Source organism: Carcharhinus amblyrhynchos, unplaced genomic scaffold, assembly GCF_965287045.1.
Source record: "Carcharhinus amblyrhynchos unplaced genomic scaffold, sCarAmb.v2.hapA scaffold_39, whole genome shotgun sequence".
In the NCBI taxonomy this organism is placed as follows: domain Eukaryota; kingdom Metazoa; phylum Chordata; class Chondrichthyes; order Carcharhiniformes; family Carcharhinidae; genus Carcharhinus; species Carcharhinus amblyrhynchos.
In genome coordinates, this window is record NW_027649780.1 from 8,236,872 (window position 1) to 8,263,073 (window position 26,202).

General features: G+C 45.7%; 3 protein-coding genes across 3 annotated transcripts in view; 2 read left to right on the plus strand and 1 right to left on the minus strand.

Annotated features, from left to right (window-relative positions):
• LOC145335577 (uncharacterized) overlaps positions 1–13,337 on the plus strand; it is a 31,852-nt gene extending 18,515 nt beyond the window's left edge. The window contains 1 exon segment of the mRNA XM_080181384.1: positions 12,191–13,337. Coding sequence (XP_080037510.1) covers positions 12,191–13,146 — 956 coding nt within the window. The 3' untranslated portion in view covers positions 13,147–13,337.
• Positions 1–26,202, plus strand: part of LOC145363601 (uncharacterized) — a 37,139-nt gene that overhangs the window by 3,331 nt on the left and 7,606 nt on the right. Inside the window, 1 exon segment of the mRNA XM_080218785.1 lies at positions 21,069–22,864. Within this exon segment, the coding sequence (XP_080074911.1) occupies positions 21,433–22,864 (1,432 nt within the window). The 5' untranslated portion in view covers positions 21,069–21,432.
• LOC145363636 (uncharacterized) lies at positions 1,807–10,316 on the minus strand. Its single transcript, XM_080218826.1, has 3 exons — positions 10,117–10,316; positions 8,518–10,016; positions 1,807–3,397 (listed from the first exon to the last, which is right to left on the minus strand). Exons 2-3 carry the CDS (start codon positions 9,682–9,684, stop codon positions 2,630–2,632), a joined length of 1,935 nt encoding a protein of 644 aa, XP_080074952.1. The 5' UTR covers positions 9,685–10,016; positions 10,117–10,316; the 3' UTR covers positions 1,807–2,629.

Here is a 26,202-nt window from a genome sequence, read left to right on the forward strand (position 1 = left end):
AGATAAAAAAAAAAGCAAAGTATCGATCAACAGTAAAGGAGAAAGCTTAACTTTAACTTCTCTCCATCCCTCTCAGACCAGGACATGAAGTGGTGGCTGTGAAGACAAGGATAACTTATAAAATCAACAGCTCCCAACACCTCTCTGAAGGACAGAGTGGTTCGCACGACTGCCTCACAGCCCCAGAGACCCAGCTTTGAGGTCCGCCTTGGGTCACTATCTGTATGGAGTCTGCACATTCTCCCCCTGTCTGTGTGGGTTTTTTCCCAAAGTCCAAAGGACTTGCTGGTTAAGTGCATTGAGCGTTTTCCCTCAGTTTACCCGAACAGGCACCACAGCGTCGTAACTGAGGGATTTTCAGAGTAACTTCATTGCAGTGTGAATGTAAGCCTATGTGTGACACTAATAAATAAACTTTAAAAACCTTGAACTTTTAAAACCTTTTGCCAAATTGGTTTCTTGAATTTTTTTTATATTTTCAAAATGTAGAAAGCCCAGCTCAGCTAATTGTTGGAAATTAGCCAATTGGTCTATAACTTGTCAATATTGAAATTGGTTTGGTTTTTAGATAATTGCACACATTGTCTGAATTTTAAGACAGTTAATTCTCTCAACTGATATCTGTTAGCTTGGGGTAGCCTGAGTGTCGACTATTAATTGGTTAACATCAGTCACTGTTGAGACATCTGAACAGGAGCCTATTCATTCCCTTCAATCAATGTTAACAATGTTTTAAAGTTTACTCATTAGTGTCACAAGTAGGCTGACATTAACACTGCAATGAAGTTACTGGGAAAATCCCCTAGTCACTATAATCCGACATCTGTTCAGATACACTGAGGGAGAATTTAGCATGGCCAATCCACTTAACCCATATGTCTTTTGGACTGTGGGAACAAACTGGCGCACCCAGAGGAAACCCACTCAGACAAAGGGAGAACACACAGACTCCTCATAGTCACCCAAGCTGGGAATCGAACCCAGGTCTCTGAGGCAGCAGTGCTAACCACTGTGGCACCGTGCCATCCTAACAAGTCTCGTTACCTGATTTTTTTTTATTCTATTATCCTAAGAAGGGAACATCTTATAATCCCCACAGCATTTTAACCATTCTTAATGTTTATAATTCTGAAAGTTATAAACTTTTGTGTTCAAATTTACATTTCCAGCCTTTTTAACATGTGTAGTAATGAATCATTTATTCTTTAATTGTCTCACAATTCGGGCTGTCTATTTAACTAATCTGGCTGCTTTCCCATTGTGGGAACTTCAGTCCACAAATAAGGAAGTCAAATGTGTTGTTAAAAGCAGAATGTTCTGGATATAAATAAATAACAAAGTTTAAAAAACAGTGGTAAACAAAAGGAAACAGGAGCATTAAAACCAGCCTGGAATTGCAGACTGAAACCCTGCCCAAAGCCCTCACGTGTTCAGAAGGGAGAAAGGTTGAGAAGAACACTCTGTAACACTTCTCCTAACCTTAAATTTCAATCCCCCATCAGGACAGAAATACAAGAAAACTAATGTCTTTAATGATACAGAGCCCTGTCAGGAGATTTGCGGTTGCATTGTGACCTGTATAATACCACTGGTAAATCTTGTAATGGTGTTTCTGGAATGGGAGATGAAGGGGTAATTTGACAATCTGTACATGAATGTTCCTCTTCCACTCCCACAGCAGAGTCAACTGAATAATGCCTGAGGTGTAAGTACACCCACAGTGCAGTTAGGGAGGGATTTCCAGCTACACATTCCAGACTTTCACTAGACTGTAGGTGGATACCAAATTGATATATTCCATTCAACCACATTATTCCAATTTCTTTATTGTCCAGGAAAGTATATTCACAAATCTTTAAAACAGAAATTAAACATTCCCATTTAATTTCAGGTATTAACATTTTCTGTTGTTTATTGTTGATGTCAGGCTCGGGTTGTTCCTCTTGGAGAAAAGGAGGCTGAGGGGAGATTTGATAGAGGTGGACAAGAGTGAGGAAGAATATTGTGATGGTGTGAATGGTAATGACCTGGAACTCGCTGCCTGTGAAGGTGGAGGAAGTGGAGACAATAAACAATTACAAAGGAAATTGGATGGGCATTTGGGGGGTTTTCAAACAGAAATGCTGACTAAATGTCTCTTAACTTCCAGCCTGGGCTCGATTCCTGGCTTGTGTCACTGTCTGTTTGGAGTTTGCACATTCTCATTGTGTCTGCATGTGTTTCCTCCGGTTTCCTCTCCAAATCTAAAGATGTGCAGGTTAGGTGGATTGGCCATGCTAAATTGCCCCTTAGGTGTTAGGGGGAACCAGCTAAGGTAAATGCATGGAGTTATGGGGATAGGGCATGGGTGGGATTGTGGTCTGTGCAGAGTCAATGGGCTGAATGGCCTCCTGCACTGTAGGGATTTGATGATTCCTAACACCCTGTCACTCTGTGATCCTTGTGAAATTTAAAACTAGGTATTCACAACAGGACTCAAAGAGCATCAGCCCACTGGAGGCAGAGTTGTGAGACCGGCCAGTCCAGCAGAAAGAAACCCTCCCCATTGACCAGCTGTGAGAATGAACAAAATGCAGTTCTGGATGTAATTGAGAGCAGAAACAATAACAGCAGAATCCAACCTGGACTGTCATTCATGAATGTGTTGGTGTCTCAGCAGGGTAAATGAATCTCTGAATTCCTTCCCACACTGAGAGCAGGTGAACGGCCTCTCTCCAATGTGAACTCGCTGGTGTCTCAGCAGGTGGGATGAAACTCTGAATCCCTTCCCACACTGAGAGCAGATAAAGGGCCTCTCCCCAGTGTGAAGTCGATGGTGTGCCAGCTGGGTGGATAACTGAGCGAATCTCTTCCCACACTGAGAGCAGGTGAACGGCCTCTCCCCAGTGTGAACTCGCTCATGTGCCCGCAGGGTGGATGAATGACTGAATCCCTTCCCACACTGAGGGCAGCTGTACGGCCTCTCCCCAGTGTGAACTCGCTGGTGTGTCTGCAAGTGGGATAACTGAGTGAATCCCTCCCCACACTGAGAGCATATGAATGGTCTCTCCCCAGTGTGAACTCGTTGGTGTGTCCGCAGGTTGGATAACCGAGTGAATCCCTCCCCACACTGAGAGCAGGTGAACGGTTTCTCCCCAGTGTGAATTCGCTGGTGTGTCTGCAGATCAGATGAGTGAGTGAATTCCTTCTCACACAGAGAGCAGGTGAACGGTCTCTCCCCGGTGTGAACTCGCTGGTGCCTCTGCAGACTGGATGAATGACTGAATCCCTTCGCACACACATGGCAGGTGAACGGTCTCTCCCCAGTGTGACTGCGTCGATGAATTTCCAGATCAGATGGGACTTTGAATCCCTTCCCACAGTCCCCACATTTCCATGGTTTCTCCATGGTGTGGGTGTCCCTGTGGCTCTCCGGGTTAAACAATCAGTTAAATCTCACACAGGTACTGTCTCTCCCTGCTGTGAATGCTGTGATGTATTTTCAGGCTGTGCACCTGATTAAAGCTCTTTCCATACTCTGCACTGGAACACTCTCACTCGGGGGTGTGTTTGTGTGTCTTGGTGCTTTTCCAGTCACACAGACATTTAAAAACTTTTGAAGCAGAAAAACAGAGAAACATTTTTTCTTCTAGAATCAAATTCTCGATAATATTCAAGTCTTGATAAACTGAATGACTCTGTCAGATGTTGATGTGATGTTGTTTTGAGTATTTGTCTGTAAATCCTCATCTTCTGATATCCTGTAAAAGAAATTTACAAAAGTAATTATTGTAAGTACAGGATAGAAATTCAGAACAGACAATTCTAGTCTCTATGGAATATTCTTTCCTCTCTCATTCCCCAAAAGCTGTAAATCTTCATCCCACATGCTCTCCCTCCATTCTCACTCTGCTGTATCTAATATTCACCCTCCCAATTCTCCTGAAGCTTCTCATTCAGACTGATTGACATATCTATGTGAACTGCTTCCGAACCTAGACACAGGGAGCTGAAAGTCTCCATGCAGGCTGCCAGACAGATATATGTCTATATATCTGTGCAGGGTGCAGGGTGTCGAAATTTGCTGATGACACCAAGATTGGGGGAAAGGCAAATTGTGCGGAGGGTGTGGAGAGTCTGCAGAAGGATCTAGATAGGCTGGGCAAATGGGCCAGGAAATGGCAAATGGAATTTAATGTTGGCAAGTGCAAGGTGGTCCACTTTGGTAGGAATAATGGTAGGAAGGACTATTACTTACGTGGCGAAAAACTGCAGCAGGCGACGGTGCAGAGGGACCTCGGGGTCCTTGTGCATGAGTCGCAAAAACCCAGCTTGCAGGTGCAGCAGGTGGTCAGGAAGGCGAATGGGATGCTGGCCTTCATAGCGAGGGGGATTGAATATATAAGTAGGGAGGTCTTGCTGCAGCTGTATAGGGCATTGGTGAGGCCGCAGCTGGAGTACTGTGTGCAGTTTTGGGCGCCGCACCTGCGCAAGGATATTTTGGCCCTGGAGGGAGTGCAGAGGAGGTTTACTAGGCTGATACCGGAGTTGAGGGGATTGAGCTATGAGGAGAGGCTGAATAAACTAGGCTTGTACTCGTTAGAGTTTAGAAGAATGAGGGGAGATCTCATTGAGACGTATAAGATGATGAATGGGATGGATAGGATAGAGGTGGAGAGACTCTTCCCGCTCAAAAAAGACAGTAGGACTAGGGGGCACAGCCTCAAGATAAAGGGGAGGCGGTTTAGAACGGAGTTGAGGAGGAACTTCTTCACTCAAAGGGTGGTGAATCTCTGGAATTCTCTGCCCGTTGAAGTGGTGGAGGCTGCCTCGCTAAATATTTTTAAGAAGCGGGTTGATGGGTTCTTGATAAGAGAGGGGATTAAGGGTTATGGGGAGAGGGCAGGAAAGTGGAACTGAGCCACAACAGATCAGCCATGATCTTATTGAATGGCGGGGCAGGCTCGAAGGGCTAGATGGCCTACTCCTGCTCCTATTTCTTATGTTCTTATGTTCTTATGTTCTTATATGACTGGACTAACAATGTGTGGAATGTACAGAGCGGATTCACTTATTTTCAATTCAGTGGCTAAGGGCGGACAAGATGCTAGGACCCAATCGTGTCCTTGTTCTTGTGTGGTGACCAGATTTGCACACAGTATTCTAGCTGTGTATTGTGCATAACTCCATCATAACCTCCTTTTCTTATATTCTATGCCTCAGCTAACGAAGGGAAGTATCCCAAATCCCTTCTTAACCATTTCATTAATCTATTCTGCTATCTTCAGGGTCTGATGGACATGCACCCCAAGATTCTTCTGGTCCTCTGTACTTCCTGGGACCAACCATTCATTGTATGTTCCCTTGTCTTGTTAGTTCTCCCAAAATGAATTATGTCATACTTTCCAGGGTTAAATTGAATTTGCCATTGCTCAGTTCATCTAACCAACCCATTTGCACCCTGTTATAATCTGAGGCTTTGCTCCTCATCATTTATCACATTTATGAAATTACTGATCATAATTCTGACACATTCGGATCAGTAAGGCTAGGCCTTACGATGGCACAGTGGTTAGCATTGCTGCATCACAGCGCCAGGGACTCGGGTTCAATTCTGATCTTGGGTCACTGTCTGTGTGAAGTTGCACATTCTCCCGTGTCTGTGTGGGTTTTCTCCAGGTATTCCGGTTTCCTCACACAATCCAAAGATGTGCAGGTTAGGTTGATTGCCTATGGCAAATTGACCCTAGTGTCAGGTGGATTATCAGGATAATCTGAGGGGTTCAGGAAAGAGGGCTTGGGATTGTAGTCAGTGCAGACTTGATGGGCCGAATGGCCTCCTTCTGCACTGTAGGGATTCTATGATTAATGTGCACAATATTAATTTACTCTCCCCTTAAATGTCAGCCATCTCCTGGGGAAAACGGCCCTTTAATTGTCAACATTAGAAAACAGACCATCCTTTTAGTCAGACAAATAAATGTGTCAAGCTGAGGGAGCAAAGGATGTCAATGAGTTTCAGAGAGAGAGAGAGACCTGGGCCAACCTTTCCAGAGGCTACACTCTCCCTGGATTCACTCCCTTTCCCTTCAGATGCTCCAAGTCCCCAATTTCCCCCAGAATGAGAAAAGAAATGGAAAGGGGGTGGAGGTGAAAGAAAGCGTTTAACTCACAGATGTTGCAGACAGGAGAAGTTTGAGTCTGTCTGAAGCTCAGTCTTCACTCAGGGAGAGGAACCAGCAGCAACTTTGCTGGGCAGGAATGGAAGCTCCGTGCAGGGATTGACACAAGGCCCAGGCTCTGATTGGCTGGAGGACCAGCTCCCATCCGGTCCTCCACGCGTTACCATTGGTCAATCTCCCGCATGTCGACAATGAGGGGGCGGAACCCGAGCCCACGTGAGGGTGGGCGGGGCTTTGACCGCCAGCCGCGCTGAGCTGGTGTCCAATCCGCAGTGTCTTGCTTCTGTAACCAGTGATATTGCTGCCAATGGGACAGTGTGTGCTGGGAACGCCCCTCTGAGTCATTGTGACGGCACAATGGAGCCCTGCCTGACTCAGCCAATAGCAATCACTCTGCTCCGCAGTGACGTCTCCAGGTTCAGGCACTCCGACCCGGGAGCCCCGCCCCCGCCCACGCCCATTGCTCCCCAAGTCTGTACATTCCACACATTGTTAATCCAGTCAGATAGACAGATATCTGTCTGGCAGCCTGCATGGAGACTTTCAGCTCTCTGTGTCCAGGAGAGAATGTGGAGATGCTGGCGTTGGACTGGTGTAAACACAGTAAGAAGTCTCACAACACCAGTTTTAAGTCCAACCAGTTTATTTGATAGTAATCCCACAAGCTTTCGGAAACGGTGATCCTTCGTCAGGTGTGTGGAAGGTTCTGGTCAGAGAAAGGCATATAAAGACACACACAATTTACAGAATACTGATTAGAATGCAAGTTGCATTAACTCACACTGTCATACTAGGATGCTACTGGGGATTTATGGTTTGGATATCAAGAGAGGCTGGATAGACTGGGACTTTTTTTCTCTAGAACGTAGGAGGCTTAGGCGTGAACTTATAGAGATCTATAAAATAATGAGGGGCATAGATCAGCTAGATAGTCAACATTCTTTCCCAAATGTAGGGGAGTCTAAAACTAGAGGGCATAAGTTTAAGGTGAGAGGGGAGAGATACAAAAGGGTCCAGGGGGGCATTTTTTTCACACAGATGGTGGTGAGTGTCTGGAAAAAGATGCCAGAGGTAGTAGTAGAGGCAGGTACAATTTTGTCTTTTAAAAAGCATTTAGAGAGTTACATGGGTAAGATGGGTATCAAGGGATTATGGGCCAAATGTGAACAATTGGGACTAGCACAGAGGTTAAAAAAGGGGCAGCATGGACAAGTTGGGCTGAAGGGCCCATTTCCATGCTGTAAACCTCCATGACTCTATGACTAAATCAACTGTCTGCTGAAAGGTTAACTTTTCTACAGAATCTAAAGGGGTGGGTAATGAGAGAAGAAATTTGGCACACACTTACGTCATTTTTACATAATTTTAAAAAACTTCTCTAACAACAAAACAAAGTTGATTTTAAAATTCATCTATTAATTTTTTTGTTCACTTCCTGAACCTAATTAATTTAATAGTTTTTGTTAGGGATGAGTAACTTCTGTTCTTTCTAAATCGTTCACGCATTCTGTTAATTCTACATGGGCTCGGAGATTCAGAACCCAGACTTTATTATCCTTGTCCTTTTTCTCCCTTTTCCACTGCTCCCTCTGTTTTTTGGGAGGGTTGTGGGGATTCCAATCAGACCAAATCATTTTATCATAAAAGTAAAATACTATGGATGCTGGAATCTGAAACAAAAACAGAAAATGCTGGAAAATCTCAGCACCTGTGAAGAATGGAGCCAAAGTTTTGATACTGGATGACCCTTAATAACAGCTCTTATGAAGTATCATCCAGACTAAAAACATTGGCTCTATTCTCGAATCATTTCATCAATATGTTTGTTGTTTTTAGTTTTAGGTTTAAAGTGAGAGAGAGATACAAATGGGTCCAGAGGGGCAATTTTTCACTCAGATGGTGGTGAGTGTCTGGAACAAGTTACCAGAGGCAATATTAGAGGCGGGGACAATTCTGTCTTTTAAAAAGCATTCAGACATTTATATGGGTAAGATGGGTATAGAGGGATATGGAAAAAATACAGGTAATTAGGACTAGCTTAGTAGTAAAAACTGAGCAGCATGGATATATTGGGCCAAAGGGCCAGTTTCCATGCTGTAAATCTCTATACCTCTATAACTTCCTAACACCCTGTCACTCTGTGATCCTTGTGAAATTTGAAACCAAGGATTCGCAACAAGACTCAAAGAGCATCAGCCCACTGAAGTCAAAGTCATGAGACCGGCCATTCCAGCAGAAAGAAACTCTCTGACCGTCCCCATTGATCAATTGTGAGAATGAACAAAATGCAGTCCTAGATGTAATTGAGAGCAGTGACAAAATCAGTAGAATCCAACCCCTGGAATCACTCATGAATTTGTTGATGTCTCAGCAGGTGGGATGAAACTCCAAATCCCTTCCCACACTTAGAGCAGATGAATGGCCTCTCCCCACTGTGAACTCGGTGGTGTGCCTTTAGGTTGGATAACCGACTGAATCTCTTCTCACACTGAGAGCAGCTGAATGGTCTCTCTCCAGTGTGAACTCGCTGGTGTGCCTGCTGGTGTGATAACTGAGTGAACCCCTTCCCACACACAGAGCAGATGAATGGCCTCTCCCCAGTGTGAACTCGCTGGTGTGTCTGCAGGGCAGATGACTGATTAAACCTCTTCCCACACTGAGTACAGGTGAACGGTTTCTCTCCAGTGTGAACTCGCTGGTGTGTTCGCAGGCTGGATAAGTCAATGAATCCCTTCTCACACACTGAGCAGATAAATGGCCTCTCCCCAGCGTGAACTCGCTGGTGGGTCTGCAGGCTGGATGAATGACTGAATCCCTTCCCACACTGAGGGCAGATGAACGGTTTCTCCCCAGTGTGAATTCGCTGGTGTGTCCGCAGGCTGGATGAATGACTGAATCCTTCCCCACACTGAAAGCAGGTAAATGGCTTCTCCCCAGTGTGAATTCGCTGGTGTGTCTGCAGGTTGGATGAATTACTGAATCCTTTCTCACACTGAGAGCAGATGAATGGCCTCTCCCCAGTGTGAACTCGCTGGTGTATCTGCAGTGCAGGTAACTGACTGAATACCTTCCCACAATGAGGGCAAGTGAATGGTTTCTCCCCAGTGTGAACTCGCTGGTGTGTCTGCAGGCTGGATAACTGAGTGAATCCCTTCCCACACTGACAGCAGGCGAATGGCCTCTCCCCAGTGTGAACTCGCTGGTGTATCCACAGATGGGATGACTGAGTGAATCCCTTCCCACACTGAGAGCAGATGAAGGGTCTCTCTCCAGTGTGAAGTCGCTTATGTGCCTGCAGGCCAGATAACTGAGTGAATCCCTCCCCACACTGAGGGCACATCAATGGCTTCTCCCCAGTGTGAACTCGCTGGTGTGTCTTCAGGTGGGATGACAGAGTGAATCCATTTCCACAGTGAGAGCAGGTGAACGGCCTCTCCCCAGTGTGGCTGCGCCGATGAGCTTCCAGCAGAGATGGGACTCTGTATCCCTTCCCACAGTCTGCACATTTCCATGGTTTCTCCATGGTGCAGGTGTCCTTGCCTGTCTCTTGGGTAGACAATCAGTTGAAGCCTCGTCGACACACACACAACACGAGTACAGTCTCTCCCCGCTGTGAATGGTGTGATATTTATCCAGGTTGTGTAACTGGTTAAAGCTCTTTAGTCAGTGCACTCGAACAGTCTCACTCGAGTGTGGCAGTGTGTTGGTGCTTTTCCAGTCACACTGATGGTTGAAATTGTTTCAAATCAACAGACTGGACAACTATTTCTCCTTCTAGAGTCAATGGCCAATGATATTCAGGTCTCTGTCAGATCTAGACATGAGATTTCGGCCTGTGATTCCTCTTTCAATATCCTGTAAAACAAATTTATAAAATTCATCACTGTCAGTATAGCACAGAAATTCAGAACAGACAAGTCTATAGTCTACAGTCCATAGTTTCTATGGAATATACTTTCCTCTCTCATTCCCCAAAAGCTGTAAATCTCCATCCCACACACTCTCCCTCATTCTCACTCATCACCGGGGACCAGGTTCGAGTCCTGTAAGTTTGAGTCTGTCTGAAGCTCAATCGTCATTCACACAAGGCCCGCGTTGTGATTGGCTGGAGGATCAGAGTCCTTCCGGTCCTCCAACTCTTCTCATTGGTCAACATCTCAGCAAGCAGGTCAGAGGGCGGACCCTGATTCGCACATGCGCGGCTTCAACTCTCCCTTGGACATGCGCCGTCCTGTGCCGGGGGGAGGGGGAGACCACCGAGCGGCTTCTCGCTCTGGCCGGAGCCGCCAGCCGCTTGTCTGGAAACCTTGGCTCGAGGAGGGGGAGGGGAACAATGGGTGGGGGCGGACTCCCGGATCCGCGCGCCCGGCCCTGCGCACTGGAATCCGGACACGTCACCGCGGAGCAGAGTAATTCTTATTGGCTGATTCAGGCAGCGCTCTATTGTGACATCACAACGTGGAGGTTGGCCAGTGAGCTTCAGAGTGAAACTTCCTCCTCTGTGCAACATCTGGGAGGAAATCAATGTTTCCCCCTTTCCATTTCTTTCCACATTCTGGGGGAAACTGGGGACTTGCAGCAACTGAAGGGACTGCGCATGTCCAAGGGAGGGGGAACATGCGCATGTTCGAGGAAGAGCCCACCCTCGAACCTTAATGCTGAGGTATTGACCAATGGGAAGAGTTGAAGGACCGGAAGGAGTCTGGTCCCCCAGCCAATCAGAGTGCGGGCTTTGCGCAAATGAAGATTGAGCTTCGGACAGACTCAGGTCGCCAGCGTCTGTGAGTAAAACACTTCCTTTTCTTCCCTTTCCATTTCTTATTATTTCTAGTTTTGTAATTATTACTGCAGCTACATTATATAGTTCCAGTCATAAAGTCATCGCAGCACAGAAGGAGCTAATTGGGTGACTCGAGTCATAGAGTCCAATGCAGAAGGAGGCCTTTTGGCCCATCAAGTCTGCACTGACTCTCCAACGGAGCATTCTTCCCAGGCCCTATCCCTGTTACCCCACGGATTTGCCCGACTAATCCCCCCAACCCACACATCCTGGGACACTAAGTGGCAATTTAGCATGGCCAGTCAACCTAACCTGCACATCTTGTTGAACTATCCAAATCAGTCCTATTCAATCTCTATATCAACATTTCCTGCAAGTTTTATTTCGTTCAAATTCCCACCCAGTTTCATTTTGAAATTATTTATCATCTGTTGTTCCACCATCCTCATAGGCACAAGTTCCAGATCATGCTCTCCCTGCCTAAGTATCAATCTTCCTCAAATCTCTGCTCCACGCCCACTCAAGTGATAATGTCCTGGACATTACACTTTTAGTGCAGGAATTTTGACATGTGTCTGTCTGGCAACCAATGTGAAGATTTTCAGCTCTCTGTGTCCAGGACAGGAAGCAGAGAGCATAGATCTGTCAACCAGACTCAATTAGCACCTTCAGGAGAATTGAGAGGGTGAATATTAGATACAGCAGAGTGAGAATGGAGGGAGAGTGTGTGGGATAGAGATTTACAGCTTTTGGGAATGAGAAAGGAAAGAATGTTGCATAGCAACTAGAATTGTCTGTTTTGAATTTCAATCCTGTACTGACTGTAATGACTCCTGTAAATTGTTTGCACAGGATATTAGAAGCGGAGGAATATCAGACAGAAATCTCAATCATCACATTTAGATCTGAGAGAGTTATTCGATTCCTTGGGACCTGATAATCATCAGTTTAGATTCCAGAAGGAGAAATGTTTCTCTATTCTGTCAGCTTCAAAAGATTTTAAACATCAGTATGACAGGCAAAGCAACACCCCAATGAATGTTCCAGTGAACTGACTGCAGAAAAAAGCTGTACCAATTGCACAGCCAGAAAAAACATCACATCATTCACAACAGGGAGATTGTACTTGTTTTTCGTTGTGAACAGGTGATTAACTGGTTGTCTGACCTGGAGAGATAGAAGGAGATCTAAAATATGAAAAAACCGTGGAAATGTGAGGACTGTGGGAAGAGATACAGATCCCCATCAGACTTGGAAGCTCATCGGCGCAGCCACACTGGGGAGAGGCCATTCACCTGCTCTGTGTGTGGGAAGGGATTCAGTCGTTCATCTACCTTAGAAACTCACCAGCAAGTTCACACTGGGGAGAAACCATTCATATGTTCTCAGTGTGGGAAGGGATTCACTCTATCATCCCACCTTCAGACACACCAGCGAGTTCACACCGGGGAGAGACCATTCACCTGCTCTCAGTGTGGAAAGGATTTCACTCAGTTAGCCCACTTGCAGTCTCACCAGCGAATTCACACTGGGGAGCGGCCATTTATCTGCTCTCGGTGTGGGATGGGATTCAGTGATTCATCCACCCTGCAGAGACACCAGCGATTTCACACTGGGGAGAAGCCGTTCACCTGCTCTCAGTGTGGGAAGGGATTCACTCTTTTGTGCAACTTGTTGAGACACCAGCGAGTTCACACTGGGGAGAGGCCATTCATCTGCTCTCAATGTGGAAAAGGATTCAATGATTCATCCACCCTGCGGACACACCAGCGAGTTCACAGCGGGGAGAGACCATTCACCTGCTCTCAGTGTGGGAAGGGATTCACTTTGTCACACCAGCTGTTGAGACACCAGCAGTTTCACACTGGGGAGAGACCCTTCACCTGCTCAGAGTGCGGGAAGCGATTCACTTTGTTAACCCTGCTATTGCGACACCAGCGAGTTCACACTGGGGAGAGACCATTCACCTGCTCTGAGTGTGGGAAGGGTTTCACTCTTTCATGCAACCTGTTGAGACACCAGCGAGTTCACACTGGGGAAAAGCCATTCATCTGCTCTCAGTGCGGGAAGGGATTCAGTGATTCATCTAACCTACAGACTCACCAGCAAGTTCATAGTGGGGAGAGGCCATTCACTTGCTCTCAATGTAGGAAGGGATTCAGTGATGCCTCTCGTCTGCGAAGGCACCAAAAAATTCACAAGTGATTACAGGGGTTGGATTATGCTATTATTGTTCATGCTCTGAATTACATCTAGAACTGCATTTTGTTCATTCTTGCAGTTGGTCAGTGGGGAGAGTCAGAGGGGTTCTTTCTGCTGGACTGACCAGTCGCACAACTTTGCCTCCAGTGGGCTGATTCTCTTTGAACCTTGTTGCGAACACCTGGTTTCAAATTTCACAAGTATCACAGAATGACAGGGTATTAGGAAGTTAGAAAATATTTTGTTCCTATTTCTGTTTGGAATGTCCCAAAACATGCCATGTTGCCATGAAGATGGGCTGTGCTGTTTACATTGTTCTTTTGTTTAATCCATTTGGGTGTTTCTCGCAGAAAAAACCATCAAACTATGAGGGGTACATTAGCTGTCACAGCTGGGAAATAATAATAAAATGTACTTATTTTCTTAATGTAGGCTTTATTAATGTAATGTATTAAAGTAGGCTTAAATTCACACTGCAATGAAGTTACTGTGAAAATCCCTGTAATCGACTCATTCTGACACCTGTTTGGGTAAACTGAGGGAGAATTTAGTATGGCCAGTGCATCTAACAGAACGTCTTTTGGACTGTGGGAAGAAACTGGAGCACCCAGAGGAAAATCACGCAGTCATGGGAAGAATGTGCAGACTCTACACAGACAGTGACCCAAGCGGGAATCAAACTTTGATGCCTAGCGCTGTGAGGTAGCAGTGCTAATCACTGTGCCACCATGATGGTAGACAGTCAATCTCTCAAATATAAATAATTATTACATATTGACATCAAATATAGATTCCTTCATTGAACAAAAATCCGACAGAAAAGTGCAGCAACCGTAAAGATAAAGATTCAATTCGATCAAAGGAAGAGTCTCATAAAGTGGCCAAAATAGTTGTTAGCCTGAGGATTGGGAATTTATTTTAGAATTCAGCAAAGGAGAACCAAGAAACTGAGAAAGAGAAAATAGAATAAGAGAGCGAACTGGTGAGAAACATAAAAACCGGCTGGAAAAGCTCCTATCGGTGTGTGAAAAGGAAAAGATTAGCCAAATGTGGGTCTATCTCAGGCAGAGACAGGAGAGTTTCTAATGGGGAAATGGCAGAGAAACTAAACAATGTGTGTCTGCCTTCTCAGAAGAAGATATAGAAATCATCTCAAAAACACTGGAGAACCAAAGGAGTAGTGAGCATGAGGAACTGGAAGAGATTAGTATGGGTGAGAGAGTGGTACTGGAGAAATTAATGGGATTGAAATTGAATAAATCCCCAAAAGCTGATGATCTACATCCCAGAGTGTTGGAAGAGGTGGCTGTACAGATAGTGGATACATTGGCGGTCATCTTTCCAAATTCTATAGATTCTGGAATGGTTGCTGCAGATCGGTAAATGTAACCTCACTGTTTAAGGAGGAAAATAGCCATGATGTGGAGATGTCTGCATTGGACTGGGGTAGGCACAGTAAGAAGTCTGAGAACACCAGGTTAAAGTCCAACAGGTTTATTTTGTAGCACAAGCTTTTGGAGCACTACCCCTTCATCAGGCAAGTCCTGATGAAGGGGCAGCGCCCCTCACCTGATGAAGGGGTAGCTTGTGCTACCAAATAAACCTGTTGGACTTTAACCTGGTGTTCTGACACTTCTTACTGTAAGTAGAGAGAGAGAAAAAACAGGGAACCACAGACCCATTAGCCTGACATCAGTAGAGGGAAAATGCTACAATTTATTATAAAGGATGTGATCACATATGAATTAAGAGCAGGATTAGACCACCTGGCCCCTCGAGCCTGCTCTACCATTCAGTACAATCATGGCTTATCTGATTGTAACCTCAACTCCACATTTCCATTATCTCTCTCATGTCCAGATGTTTGATTTCATGAATTCTCTGAAACTAAGAGGCTTTGTTAGATAAACCTATACTCTGGGGTTGTCTCTCTTGTAACCAGGCCTCAATGCTTATCTGAGTCTACTTCAATAAAGATCTGTGGTTCGTCCCATTGCCGCTTATGTGATTTTGCAACGTCTGTGATTATTAACCCTTTGAGACTCCCCTTTAGTGATGAGGTTACCACTCAAAAAAGCCAATATAATGTTGAGAACACCTCTCCAAATCCTTCAGCTGGCCACTCTTCCAGATGTCAGGAGGTATCCTAAATTATCCCTCTGTAAAGTTCAGTTTCTAGTTTCCCCCTTCTTTCTTTTAACATTGCTGTTGGAGCATGGTGAGGGACTGCCAGAACGGGCAATTTAATAGATCTTCTATGATAACAGCACCTCATGGTGGCCCATAATAACATCACCCCCCCCACCCCCCTCCCCCCTCCCCGTACAGATTAGATCCCATTGGATGTGTTTTCCTGTGGAAATGTTATAATAAATTTCATAGCCCTCACCGGACTGCCTCCCGGTCAGTGATCACTAATTAGGATAATTAATCATTAATCAGATCTTTACTCCTGTTTTCCTGTCCTGCATGCTGGTAACCTAAACAGCTACATCGAAACATAGGCAGGCAGACAGGATGTTAGATGAAACTTTAGTTACACAAAAAGTACCCAGGCCTGGAACTCACTAGTGGGAGCAGAAAATATCTCTCCATAGATGGCCCCAATCCTAGTGTGGCAGTTAGAGTATTAAAAAACAGAAAAAAAAATTAAAGCACAGGAATAGGCCCTTTGGCCCTCCAAGCCTGCACCTGAACTACAACCCCCTATCCTTCCAAGGACCAAACCCCTCTATTCCCATCCTATTCATGTTTTTGTCAAGACACCCCTGAAATTCACTATTGTATCTGCTTCCTCCAGCTCTCCCAGTAGCGAGTTCAGGCACCCACCACCCTCTCTGTAAAAAACTTGCCTTGTACATCTCCTTTAAACCTTGCCCCTTGCACTTTAAACCTATGCTCCCTGGTAACTGACTCTTTGACCCTGGGAAAAAGCTTCTGACTATCCACTCTTGTCCATGCATCTCACAATCTTCTAGACTTCTAACAAGTCACCCCTCAACCTTCATTGTCCCAGTGAGAACAACCTAGTTTCTCCAACCTCTCCCCATAGCTAATGCCCTCCATACCAGGCAACTTCTTGATAAATCTTCTCTGTACCCTCTCCAAAGCCTCCACATCCTTCTGGCAGTGTTGCAACCAGAATTGAACACTAGATTCCAAGTGAACAGACCTAATTAAGCTATCAATTTACTGGACCTGTCTATATTATACATCAGTGCCAGATTGAAATATTCTATTGAACTGAATTGTGTCCAATATCCCAGTTCCTATTTGCTGTTTAATTTCAGGTCTCTACCCTCAATTACATAATCCTATCTCATTGGCTTCATACCATCTTTAAAACTGGAATCAATCATTTCTATCTGATTCCCGACAGGAATATATTTTGATTACTTGTTCTTTGTCTGAAATAGCATCATTTTATAAGGTAACTTGCTCACAGCACTTTTTCTGATGTTGGAATTGTCCCAGATTTGAACAACAGATTTGTTGGCTTTCAAATATTCATTAATGCCTGTTAGGGGGAATGAACTCAGAAGAATCGTTCCACACTCAAGCCTGATTCAATCAACAAATAGTTTATTGAGTTCTGCCAGCAGCGAGAAGCCACAGGGGCTGATCATGTGCGACTCCACCTAACAAAGAAAATCATTGAGAGAGAAATTTCAAATAATCAGGGATTTAAGACTAATAATAAAAAAACTATAATAAAACTATGAGCACTGAGAGAATTAACATAAGATCAGACTAACAGAGATACTGTCTGCACAAAGAAACACAAATCCACAGTAAGAGATTTAAACAAGTAAGAGATTTGAATAAGTATTTCTGATGTATTTTGGACTTTGAAATGTATTTCAGATGATTTTTAAAATGATCTGTACATTTTAGCCAAAAGCAGGTTGCTGCAGAGTATGATGGTTGAAGGCTGAGTGAGATGAACCACGTTCTTTGGAACAATGAAACCACAGAATGTGTATATTTTTATCAGCAGAAGTTATGGATAGTGTGGGCTCCCAAAGCTTACTGAATTACTGAATGCCCCCTAGAATGTGGTCAAGTCAGCTAGCCCCATGGTATTTCTCGGACTATTGTACTCCATTGCGATTAGTATTGCATATTGCTAGCATGAAATGGAATATCTATATATCTAATTGCCTTTGCTTCAGGCCTACCGCAACATAGTGTTTGGCCATTTTTGTATTAAACAATAGCTCATTGGCTACAGTGATGAAGGGAGTAAATCTTACTGTTTCTGGAAATTGATTTAGACCTCTGTTCAAAAATGTTTTACTGTGAGTTCACTACAATTAACTTTAATAAGTCATTGTTATGGAGAATGCACCAAGGAACAGTTAATTCCTAAGGTTTTGTCCAAGTTTAAACCAAGTGGGTCAATTTGGATTGGTCAAGGCATTGCCAGAAGGTACAAAACAGGGATTGGCTGACTCCCAGGTTTTTGTTTATTTGAAAAAGGCCTCATTCCTGTCGTTACTTGTGAAATCGCTGGTGTCTCTGCAGGCCATGTAATAGAGTGAATCCCTTTCCACACTTAGAGCTGGAGAATGGCCTCTCTCCAGTGTGAACTTGCTGGTGTGCCCTCAGGTTAGATGCAGCACTGAATCTCTTCCCACAGATGGGACAGGGGAAGGGTCTCTCTTCAATGTGAATGTGTTGGTGGACAATGAGATCTGAAGAGGTTATAAAAATGCCACAGTAATCAGAGCATTTAAAAGGTCTCTCAGTGATGTGAACGCGTTGCTGTCTCTGTAGGCTGCATGACTGAGTGAATCCCTTTCCACATTGAGAGCAGGTGAATGGTCTCTCCCCAGTGTGAACTCACTGGTGTTTCCACAGGTTGGATGACCGATTGAATCCCTTCCTACATTGAGAGAGGTGAATGGCCTCTCCCCAGTATGAGGTCGCTGGACTGCCCACAGGTCTGAGAACTGACTGAATCCCTGCCCACACTCAGAGCAAGTGAACGGTTTCTCACCAGTGTGAATTCGCTGGTATGTTGCAAGAGTGGATAACACGGTAAACCCCTTTCCACACACACAGCAGGAGAATGGCCTTTCCCCAGTGTGAACTCGCTGGTGAGTCTGTAGGTTGGATAGCTGACTGAATCCCTCCCCACACTGAGAGCAGGTGAATGGCCTCTCCCCAGTGTGAAGTCGCTGGTGTACCTGCAGATCAGAGAACCGACTGAATCCCTGCCCACAGTCTCTCACCAGTGTGAACTCGCTGGTGTGTTAGAAGAATGGATAACTGAGTGAATCTCTTCCCACAGTGAGAGTAGGTGAACAGCCTATCCCCAGTGTGAATTCGCTGGTGTGTCAGCAGGGTCCTTGAATGAGTGTATCCTTTCCCACAGTCAGGGCAGATGAATGGCCTCTCCCAGAGTGAATTCGCTGATGGGTCTGCAAATCAATTAACTGAGTGAATCCTTTCCCTCACACAGAGCAGATGAATGGCTTCTCCCCAGTGTGAAATCGTTTGTGTCTCCACAGACTGTATAACTGGGTGAATCCTTTCCCACACTCAGAGCCTCTCCCCAGTGTGAAGTCGCCTCTGCAAATCTGTTATATGAGTGTATCCCTTCCCACACACACAGCAGGTAAATGGTTTCTCCCCAGTGTGAGTGCGCCAATGAGTTTGTAGTACAGATTGGTAATTGAATCCCTTCCCACAGTCCCCATATTTGCATGGTTTCTCTATGGTGCGGGTGTCCTTGGGACTCTCCAGATTAAACTATCAGCTAAATCTCACACAGAACACAGGTACAGTCTCTCCCCGCTGTGAATCCTGCAATGTATTTTCAGGCTGTGTAACATTTACCCTCTCAATTTTCCTGAAGGTGCTGATTCAGGCTGATTAACAGACCTATACTCACTGCTTCCTGTCCTAGACACAGAGAGCTGAAAATCTCCATCCAGGCTGTCAGGCAGATTTATGTCTGTATGACAGGACTAAAACTGTGTGGAATATCCAACTGGATTCGCGTCCTTTCCCTTCAGTTGCTGCAAGTCCCCAATTTCCCCCAGAATGAGAAAAGAAATGGAAAGGGGGAAACATTGATTTCCTCCCAGATGTTGCACAGAGGAGGAAGTTTCACTCTGAAGCTCATTGACGAGCTTCCGCATTCTGACGTCACAATGGAGCCCTGCCTGAATCAGCCAATAGGAATCACACGGTTACGTCTCCGCGTTGCAGTGCGCAGGCCCGGACGGCCCCGGGAGCCCCGCCCCCCATCCATTGTTCCCCTCCCCCTCCTCGAGCCAAGGTTTCCAGACCAGCGGTTCCGGCCAGAGCGAGAAGCCGCTCGGTGGTCTCCCCCTCCCCCCGGTCCGGGACTGTCTCCAACATCTGTGAGTGTTCCATTGAAAACTACCCAGACTGAAACAATTGGGGGGGGGGGGACACCACTGGTCGGATGGATTTGTTCCGGGAACAGCAGGAAACTAAGTGGTGGGAAATAATCAGGATGGGGATGACCAGCGGGATGGGGGGAATGTTATTATGGGCCTCCATGATGTGCTGTTATCATAGAAGGTCTATTAAATTGCCAGTTCTGGCAGCTCCAGCAGCACCCTGCTGAAAAGAAAGGGGAAGCTAGAAACTGAACTTTACAGCAGGATAGTTGAGGCCTCCTCCTGACATCAGGAAAACTGTGATTGGTTTACTGTCAAACCAATCAGTGGGAACTAAACCTGGTGTTGTCAGACTTAGTGAAAAGTCTGACAACACCAGGTTTCAGTCCAACCTATTTATTTGATAATATACTCACAAGGTTTCGGGTTAGTCCCTTCGTCAGGTGAATGGAGAGTTCTGGCTTTAGACAGAGCATATAAAGCACAGACAGTTTAGAGATTACTGATTAAAAACTTGATGTCTGTGTCGATATGCGCAATCTTCTTGGAGATTCTCTCCACTTGGATCCGGCAGTTTGTGGTGTCGATAGTAGTCATGATGTGGGTATGCCGGCGTTGGACTGGCGTAAACACAGTGAAAAGTCTGACAACACCAGGTTTTAGTCCAACCTATTTATTTGATAATATACTCACAAGCTTTCGGGTTAGTCCCTTCGTCAGGTGAATGGAGAGTTCGTTGTCAGACTTCTCATTGTGACGGCACAATGGAGCCCTGCCTGAATCAACCAATAGCAATCACTCTGCTCCGCGGTGACGTCTCCAGGTTCAGGCGCACGGACCCGGGAGCCCCGCCCCCCACCCATTGTTCCCCAGCCTGTACATTCCACACATTGTTAGTCCAGTCAGATAGACAGATATCTGTCTGGCAGCCTGCATGGAGATCTCTGTGTCCAGGACAGGAAGCAGTGAGCATTGGAGGTGGTGGCATTAGTGGTATTGTCACAGACCCAGGGTGATGCACTGGGGATTGGCTTCAAATCCCACCGCAGCGGGTGGTGAAATTTGAATTTAGGGCGATACAGTGGTTAGTACTGCGGCCTCACAGCACCAGGGACCGGGGTTCAGTTCCAGCCTTGGGTTACTGTCTGTGTGGAGTTTGTACATTCTCCCATGCCTGTGTGGGTTTCCTCTGGATGCTGTGGTTTCTTCCCACAGTCCAAAGATGTGCGGGTCAGGTGGATTGGCACTGCTAATTTGACTTTAGTGTCAGGGGATTTACGGGGCAAATACATGGGGGAAAGGACCTGGGATTGTGGTCGGTGCAGATTGATTCTAAGGTCTGTCAATCAGCGTCAGTCAGCACCTTCAGGAGAATTGGGAGGGGGACTGTTAGATACAGCAGAGTGAGAATGGAAGGAGAGTGTGTGGGATGGAGATTTTACAGTTTTTGGGGAATGAGAGAGGAAAAAATATTCCATGGAAACCAGAATTGTCTGTTCTGAATTTCTATCCTGTGCTGACAGTGATTATTTTTGTAAACCCCTTTCACAGGATACCAGAAGGTGGAGGATTTGCAGACAGATATCTCAAATCAAACATTAAGTCAAGATCTGACAGAGTCACTTAATTCAGTGGGACCTGAATATTATCAGCCTTTAATTCTACAAGGAGAAATATTTCTCTCTTCTGTCTACTTCTGAAGACTTTAAACATCAGTGTGACTGGGAAGTTACTGAGAGACACACAAACATCTGAGTGAATGTTCCATTGCACTGGCTGACTGTGGAAAGAGCTTTAACCAGTTACGCAGCCTGAAAATACATCGCAGCATTCACACTGGGAAGGGACTGTACCTGTGTTCTGTGCGAGATTTAACTGATTGTTTAACCTGGAGAGTCACAAGGACACCCGCACCATGGAGAAACCATGGAAATGTGGGGACTGTGGGAAGGGATTCAGGTTCCCATTTCAGCTGGAAATTCATCAACGCAGCCACACTGGGGAGAGACCATTCACCTGTTCTGTGTGTGGGAAGGGATTCACTCAGTTATCCAGGCTGCGTGCACACAATCTCACGCACACCCAGGAGAGACCCTTTAAATGCTCTGACTGTGGGAGTGGTTTCAGATGCACTGCAGAACTTGTAACCCACCAGCGCATTCACACTGGGGAGAGACCATTCAACTGCTCTCACTGCTCGAAGGGATTTAAAAGGTTATACACTCTGCAGAGACACCAGCGAGTTCACACTGGGGAGAGACCATTCACCTGCTCTGTGTGTGGGAAGGGATTCGCACAATCATCCAGTCTACTGAGTCACAATGTCACCCACACCAATGAGAGACCCTTTAAATGCTCTGACTGTGGGAGCAGCTTCAGACGTGCTGCGGATCTGAGGGACCACCAGCGCAATCACACTGAGGAGAATCCGTTCAGCTGCTCTCACTGCACAAAAAAATTTAGAACGTCATCCACACTGCGGAAACATGAACGGGTTCACACCGGGGAGACACCTTTCACCTGCACCATGTGTGAGAAGGGATTCACTCAGTTAAGTCATCTCTGGAGACACCAGCGAGTTCACACAGGGGAAAGGCCATTTACCTGCTCTGTGTGTGGGCAGGGATTCACTCAGTTAAACAATCTCCTGAGACACCAGCGAGTTCACACAGGGGAGAGGCCATTCACCTGCACTGAGTGTGGGCAGGGATTCACTCAGTCATCCGATCTGCGGACACACCAACGAATTCACACTGGGGAGAAACCATTCATCTGCTCTGTGTGTGGGAAAGGATTCAATGATTCATCCACCCTGCGGGCACACCAACAAGTTCACACTGGGGAGAGACCATTCAAATGCGCTCTGTGTGGGAAAGGATACATTCACTCTGCCGACCTGCAGACACACCAGCGAATTCACACTGGGGAGAAGCCGTTCAGTTGCTCTCATTGCACAAAGCGATTTAATAGATCATCCGACCTGCTGACACACCAGCGAGTTCACACTGGGGAGAGACCGTTCAGTTGCTCTCACTGCACAAAGAGGTTTCATCGGTCATCTGACCTGCTGAAACATCAGCCAGTTCACACTGGGGAGAAACCATTCACCTGCTCCATGTGTGGGAAGGGATTCACTCAGTCATCCAGCCTACGGGTACACCAGCGGGTTCACACCAGGGAGTGGCTGCTTACCTGCTGTGTGTGTGGGAAGGGATTCACTCAGTCAGTAAACTTGGTGAGATACCAGCAAGTTCACAAGTGGTTACAGTTCTGGGATTATTCTTGTAAATCTCTGTTGTGCCTTTTCCTGTGTTTCTATTTCCTTTTTCTAAATGGAGATCACAAATGTTGACAGTACTCCCAGTGTAGTCTTGTGATGAAAATATAGACTGGTTCAATGAAATGTAGATAATAGAATTGATATCTAATGAGGACTTTATACTTTAGTATTGAATAAAGGGTGCATTGTTACTAACAGGTAAAGAAGAGCTAAAACCCTTACCCAGAACCCTTTTCACACACATGTGGACATCACTGAATCTGATGCACACGTTACATAAGGGGCTGGAATTCACTGGAATTTCTTAACAACCTTTCAATAGAAATGTACTGGTACCGACTGTGACAAAGGACACACAACAGATAGCAAGAACCAGGAGGAACCTTTAACCCAGAGAATGTTCATGACACTGGTGCCAGGCTTGTGTCTGTCTTTATGAGCACACAAAACAGTCCAAAGATGTGCAGGATAGGTGGATTGGCCATGCCAAATTGACCCTAGTGTTCGGGGGATTAGCAGGGTAAATGTGTAGGATTGCGGGAATAGGGCTTTGATGGGATTGTGGTCAGTGCAGACTCGATGGATGAAATGGCCTCCTCCTACACTGTAGGGATCCTATGATTCTATGAATACTATTAGACATGTTTCAGATGGTGATTATCTGTGTTAGTCTGTGTTTATAAACCCATTAAATTCTGTTGTGGACTGATTGAGTTGCCAATATCCGCACAGTGTCAAAATACAAACATTTCTTTCCTCTCATTGCACCCTAAACTACAACATTTCTGATTTTGCTTGAAGTTTTTGAGGCTGAGGTCAGGGAGCTCATTGCTAGTTGCCCTTGAGAAGGTGATGGTGAGCTGCGTTCCTGAATTGCTGCAGACCACGTGTTGTGGGTTGACCCAAAATGCTATTAGGGAAGGAATTGCAAGATTTTGACCCAGCGACCATGAAGGAATACCAATATATTTCCAAGTCAGGGTGGTGAGTGGCTTGGAGGGGAACTTGCAGGTGGTGATGCTCCCATGTATCTGCTGTCCTTGTCCTTCTAGATGGAAGTGGTCATGGGTTTGGAAGATGCTGTCTAAGGATCTTTGGTGAATTTACCCTGCTAATCCCCCTGACAGTGAGGGGCAATTTGGCATGGCTAATCAACCTAATTGGCACATGTTTGGTGTGTGGGTGGAAACTGGAGCACCCGGAGGAAACTCAGGCAGACACGAGGAGAATGTGAAAACTTCACATAGGCAGTCACCCAAGGCAATAACTGAACCTGAGACAGCAGTGCTGATCACTGTGCCTCCAATTATCAAATAATTAACAGAGATATGTATTATTCCAAATTCTAAAAGGTTTGCTGTAATACACTGTGCATAACTGCTTTGAACAGCAGAAAATTCAACAGTGCCTGTTTGGAGAAGGAAACAGGTAAATATTGTATTCACTCATTGCAATGCCATTGATTGAAATCTGAAAACACACGTGATAGTTGGTGGCAGACCAATTTCTGAGCAGGTATTTCTGTCTCTGATAAGGATTTCTCAGACTGCAATTACAGTTCTTGTGGAACAAGGTTACTGCTCATTATTCATGTCTAAATCAATAATTCCTTCCCAGTTTAAATCCATTATTTCAATTCTGTAACCGAGATGTTCTAATGGACACACTGACGAGGATGTTGCTGATGATGAAACAATGATTCTCACTAACATGTCAGAGTGGAGTGAAGAGGACACAGTGGAACGGTCGGCTGCTGAAACGCCCTTTGAAGAGAAAAGCAACATCACCTCAAACTGAAGCTTCAACTCAAATTGTTCTCATTGTTGTGTGTTCCATTAGGGTCAATGGCCTGACACCCGCGACAGTGCATAGAAACATAGACATATAGAAACATAGAAAACAGAAGCAGTAGTCGTCCATTTGGCCCTTCGAGCCTGCTCCACCATTCATTTTGATCTTGGCTGATCATCAAATTTAATATCCTAATACCGCCTTCCCCCCATATCCCTTTAGCCCCAAGAGCTATACCTAATTTCTTCTTGAAATCATACAACGTTTGGGCCACAACTACTTAGTATGGTAGTGAATTCCCCACATTCACCATTCTCTGAGTGAAGAAATTTCTCCTCACCTCAGTCCTAAAATGTTTAAACTTTATCTTCAAACTGTGACCCCTAATTCTGAACTCTCCCACCATTGGGAACATTCTTTCTGAATCTACTGTCTGCCCCTGTTAGAGTGTTATAAGCTCAATGAGATCCCCTCTCTCTCTTCTAAACTCCAGTTAATATAATCCTAACCGAGTTAGTCTCTCCTTATATTCAGCTTTGTCACTGGTCTGCTGTGGTTCTGATTGGCCCAAACAGCACCTGATCAGTCCCCGATTGGTCAAATGATGCATGATCAATGTCTGATTGGTCCCTGAAGGATATTGGTCATATTGCTGATGTCACTTCCCATTAAATCATAGAAATCATCGAATCCCTACAGTGCAAGAGGAGGCCATTTGGTCCATCGTGTCTGTACTAACCACAATCCCACCCAATCCCTGTCCCTGTCACCTCACATATTTACCCTGCCAGTGCCTCTGACACTAAGGAGCAGTATGGAATGGCCAATCAACCTAAACCACACATCTTTGGAATGTGGGAGGGAACTGGAGCTCCCGGAGGAAACCCATGCAAACACGGGGAGAAAATGCAAACTCCACAAAGACAGTGACACAAGGCTGGAATTGAACCTGGGTCCCTGGTGCAGTGGGGCGGCTGTACCATTGTGCCGCCCCAGTCACCTTGCTGATATCACTAATACTGATCCCACTAATCTCCTTTCCTCACATGGCAGCCACAGAACTGGCCCTGATTCCGAATAAAATCCCTCCAGCTGCAAAGTCGGGACCCGTAAGATCTGATTTGGGCCTTGCAGATTCAGCGGGTGATTGTGAAGCCTCCACTCCCTCCCCACCCCGGCTCCCAGCTCCGCTCCTCCCTCCCCACCCCGGCTCCCGGCTCCCAGCTCCATTCCTCTCTTCCCACCCCAGCTCCCAGCTCCATTCCTCCCTCCGCCCCACCAACCCTCATCCGCTGACCATTCTCCTTTTCAAATCCCTGCTCACAGCCCATTTCAGCTCACGATTGTTTGGCCAGTCCAGATCATGCTTTCCACCAGGGTCCCACTCCCCATTGCTACTCAACGGACTCAGGACCAGTTTCTACAGAAACTCCAACAAACCTGAGCACCCTCCCTGCTACGGGCAATAATCAGCTATTGAACAGTGAAAGTTGAAAGCATTACTGAAAGAAGGGGCACTGAGAAGTTAATTGTGAAGGTCCATATGATGTTCTGGGTTTGTTTGGAGAAAACAAAAATAGTCACATGGAAATGAAGAAGGAACATAATATCTGT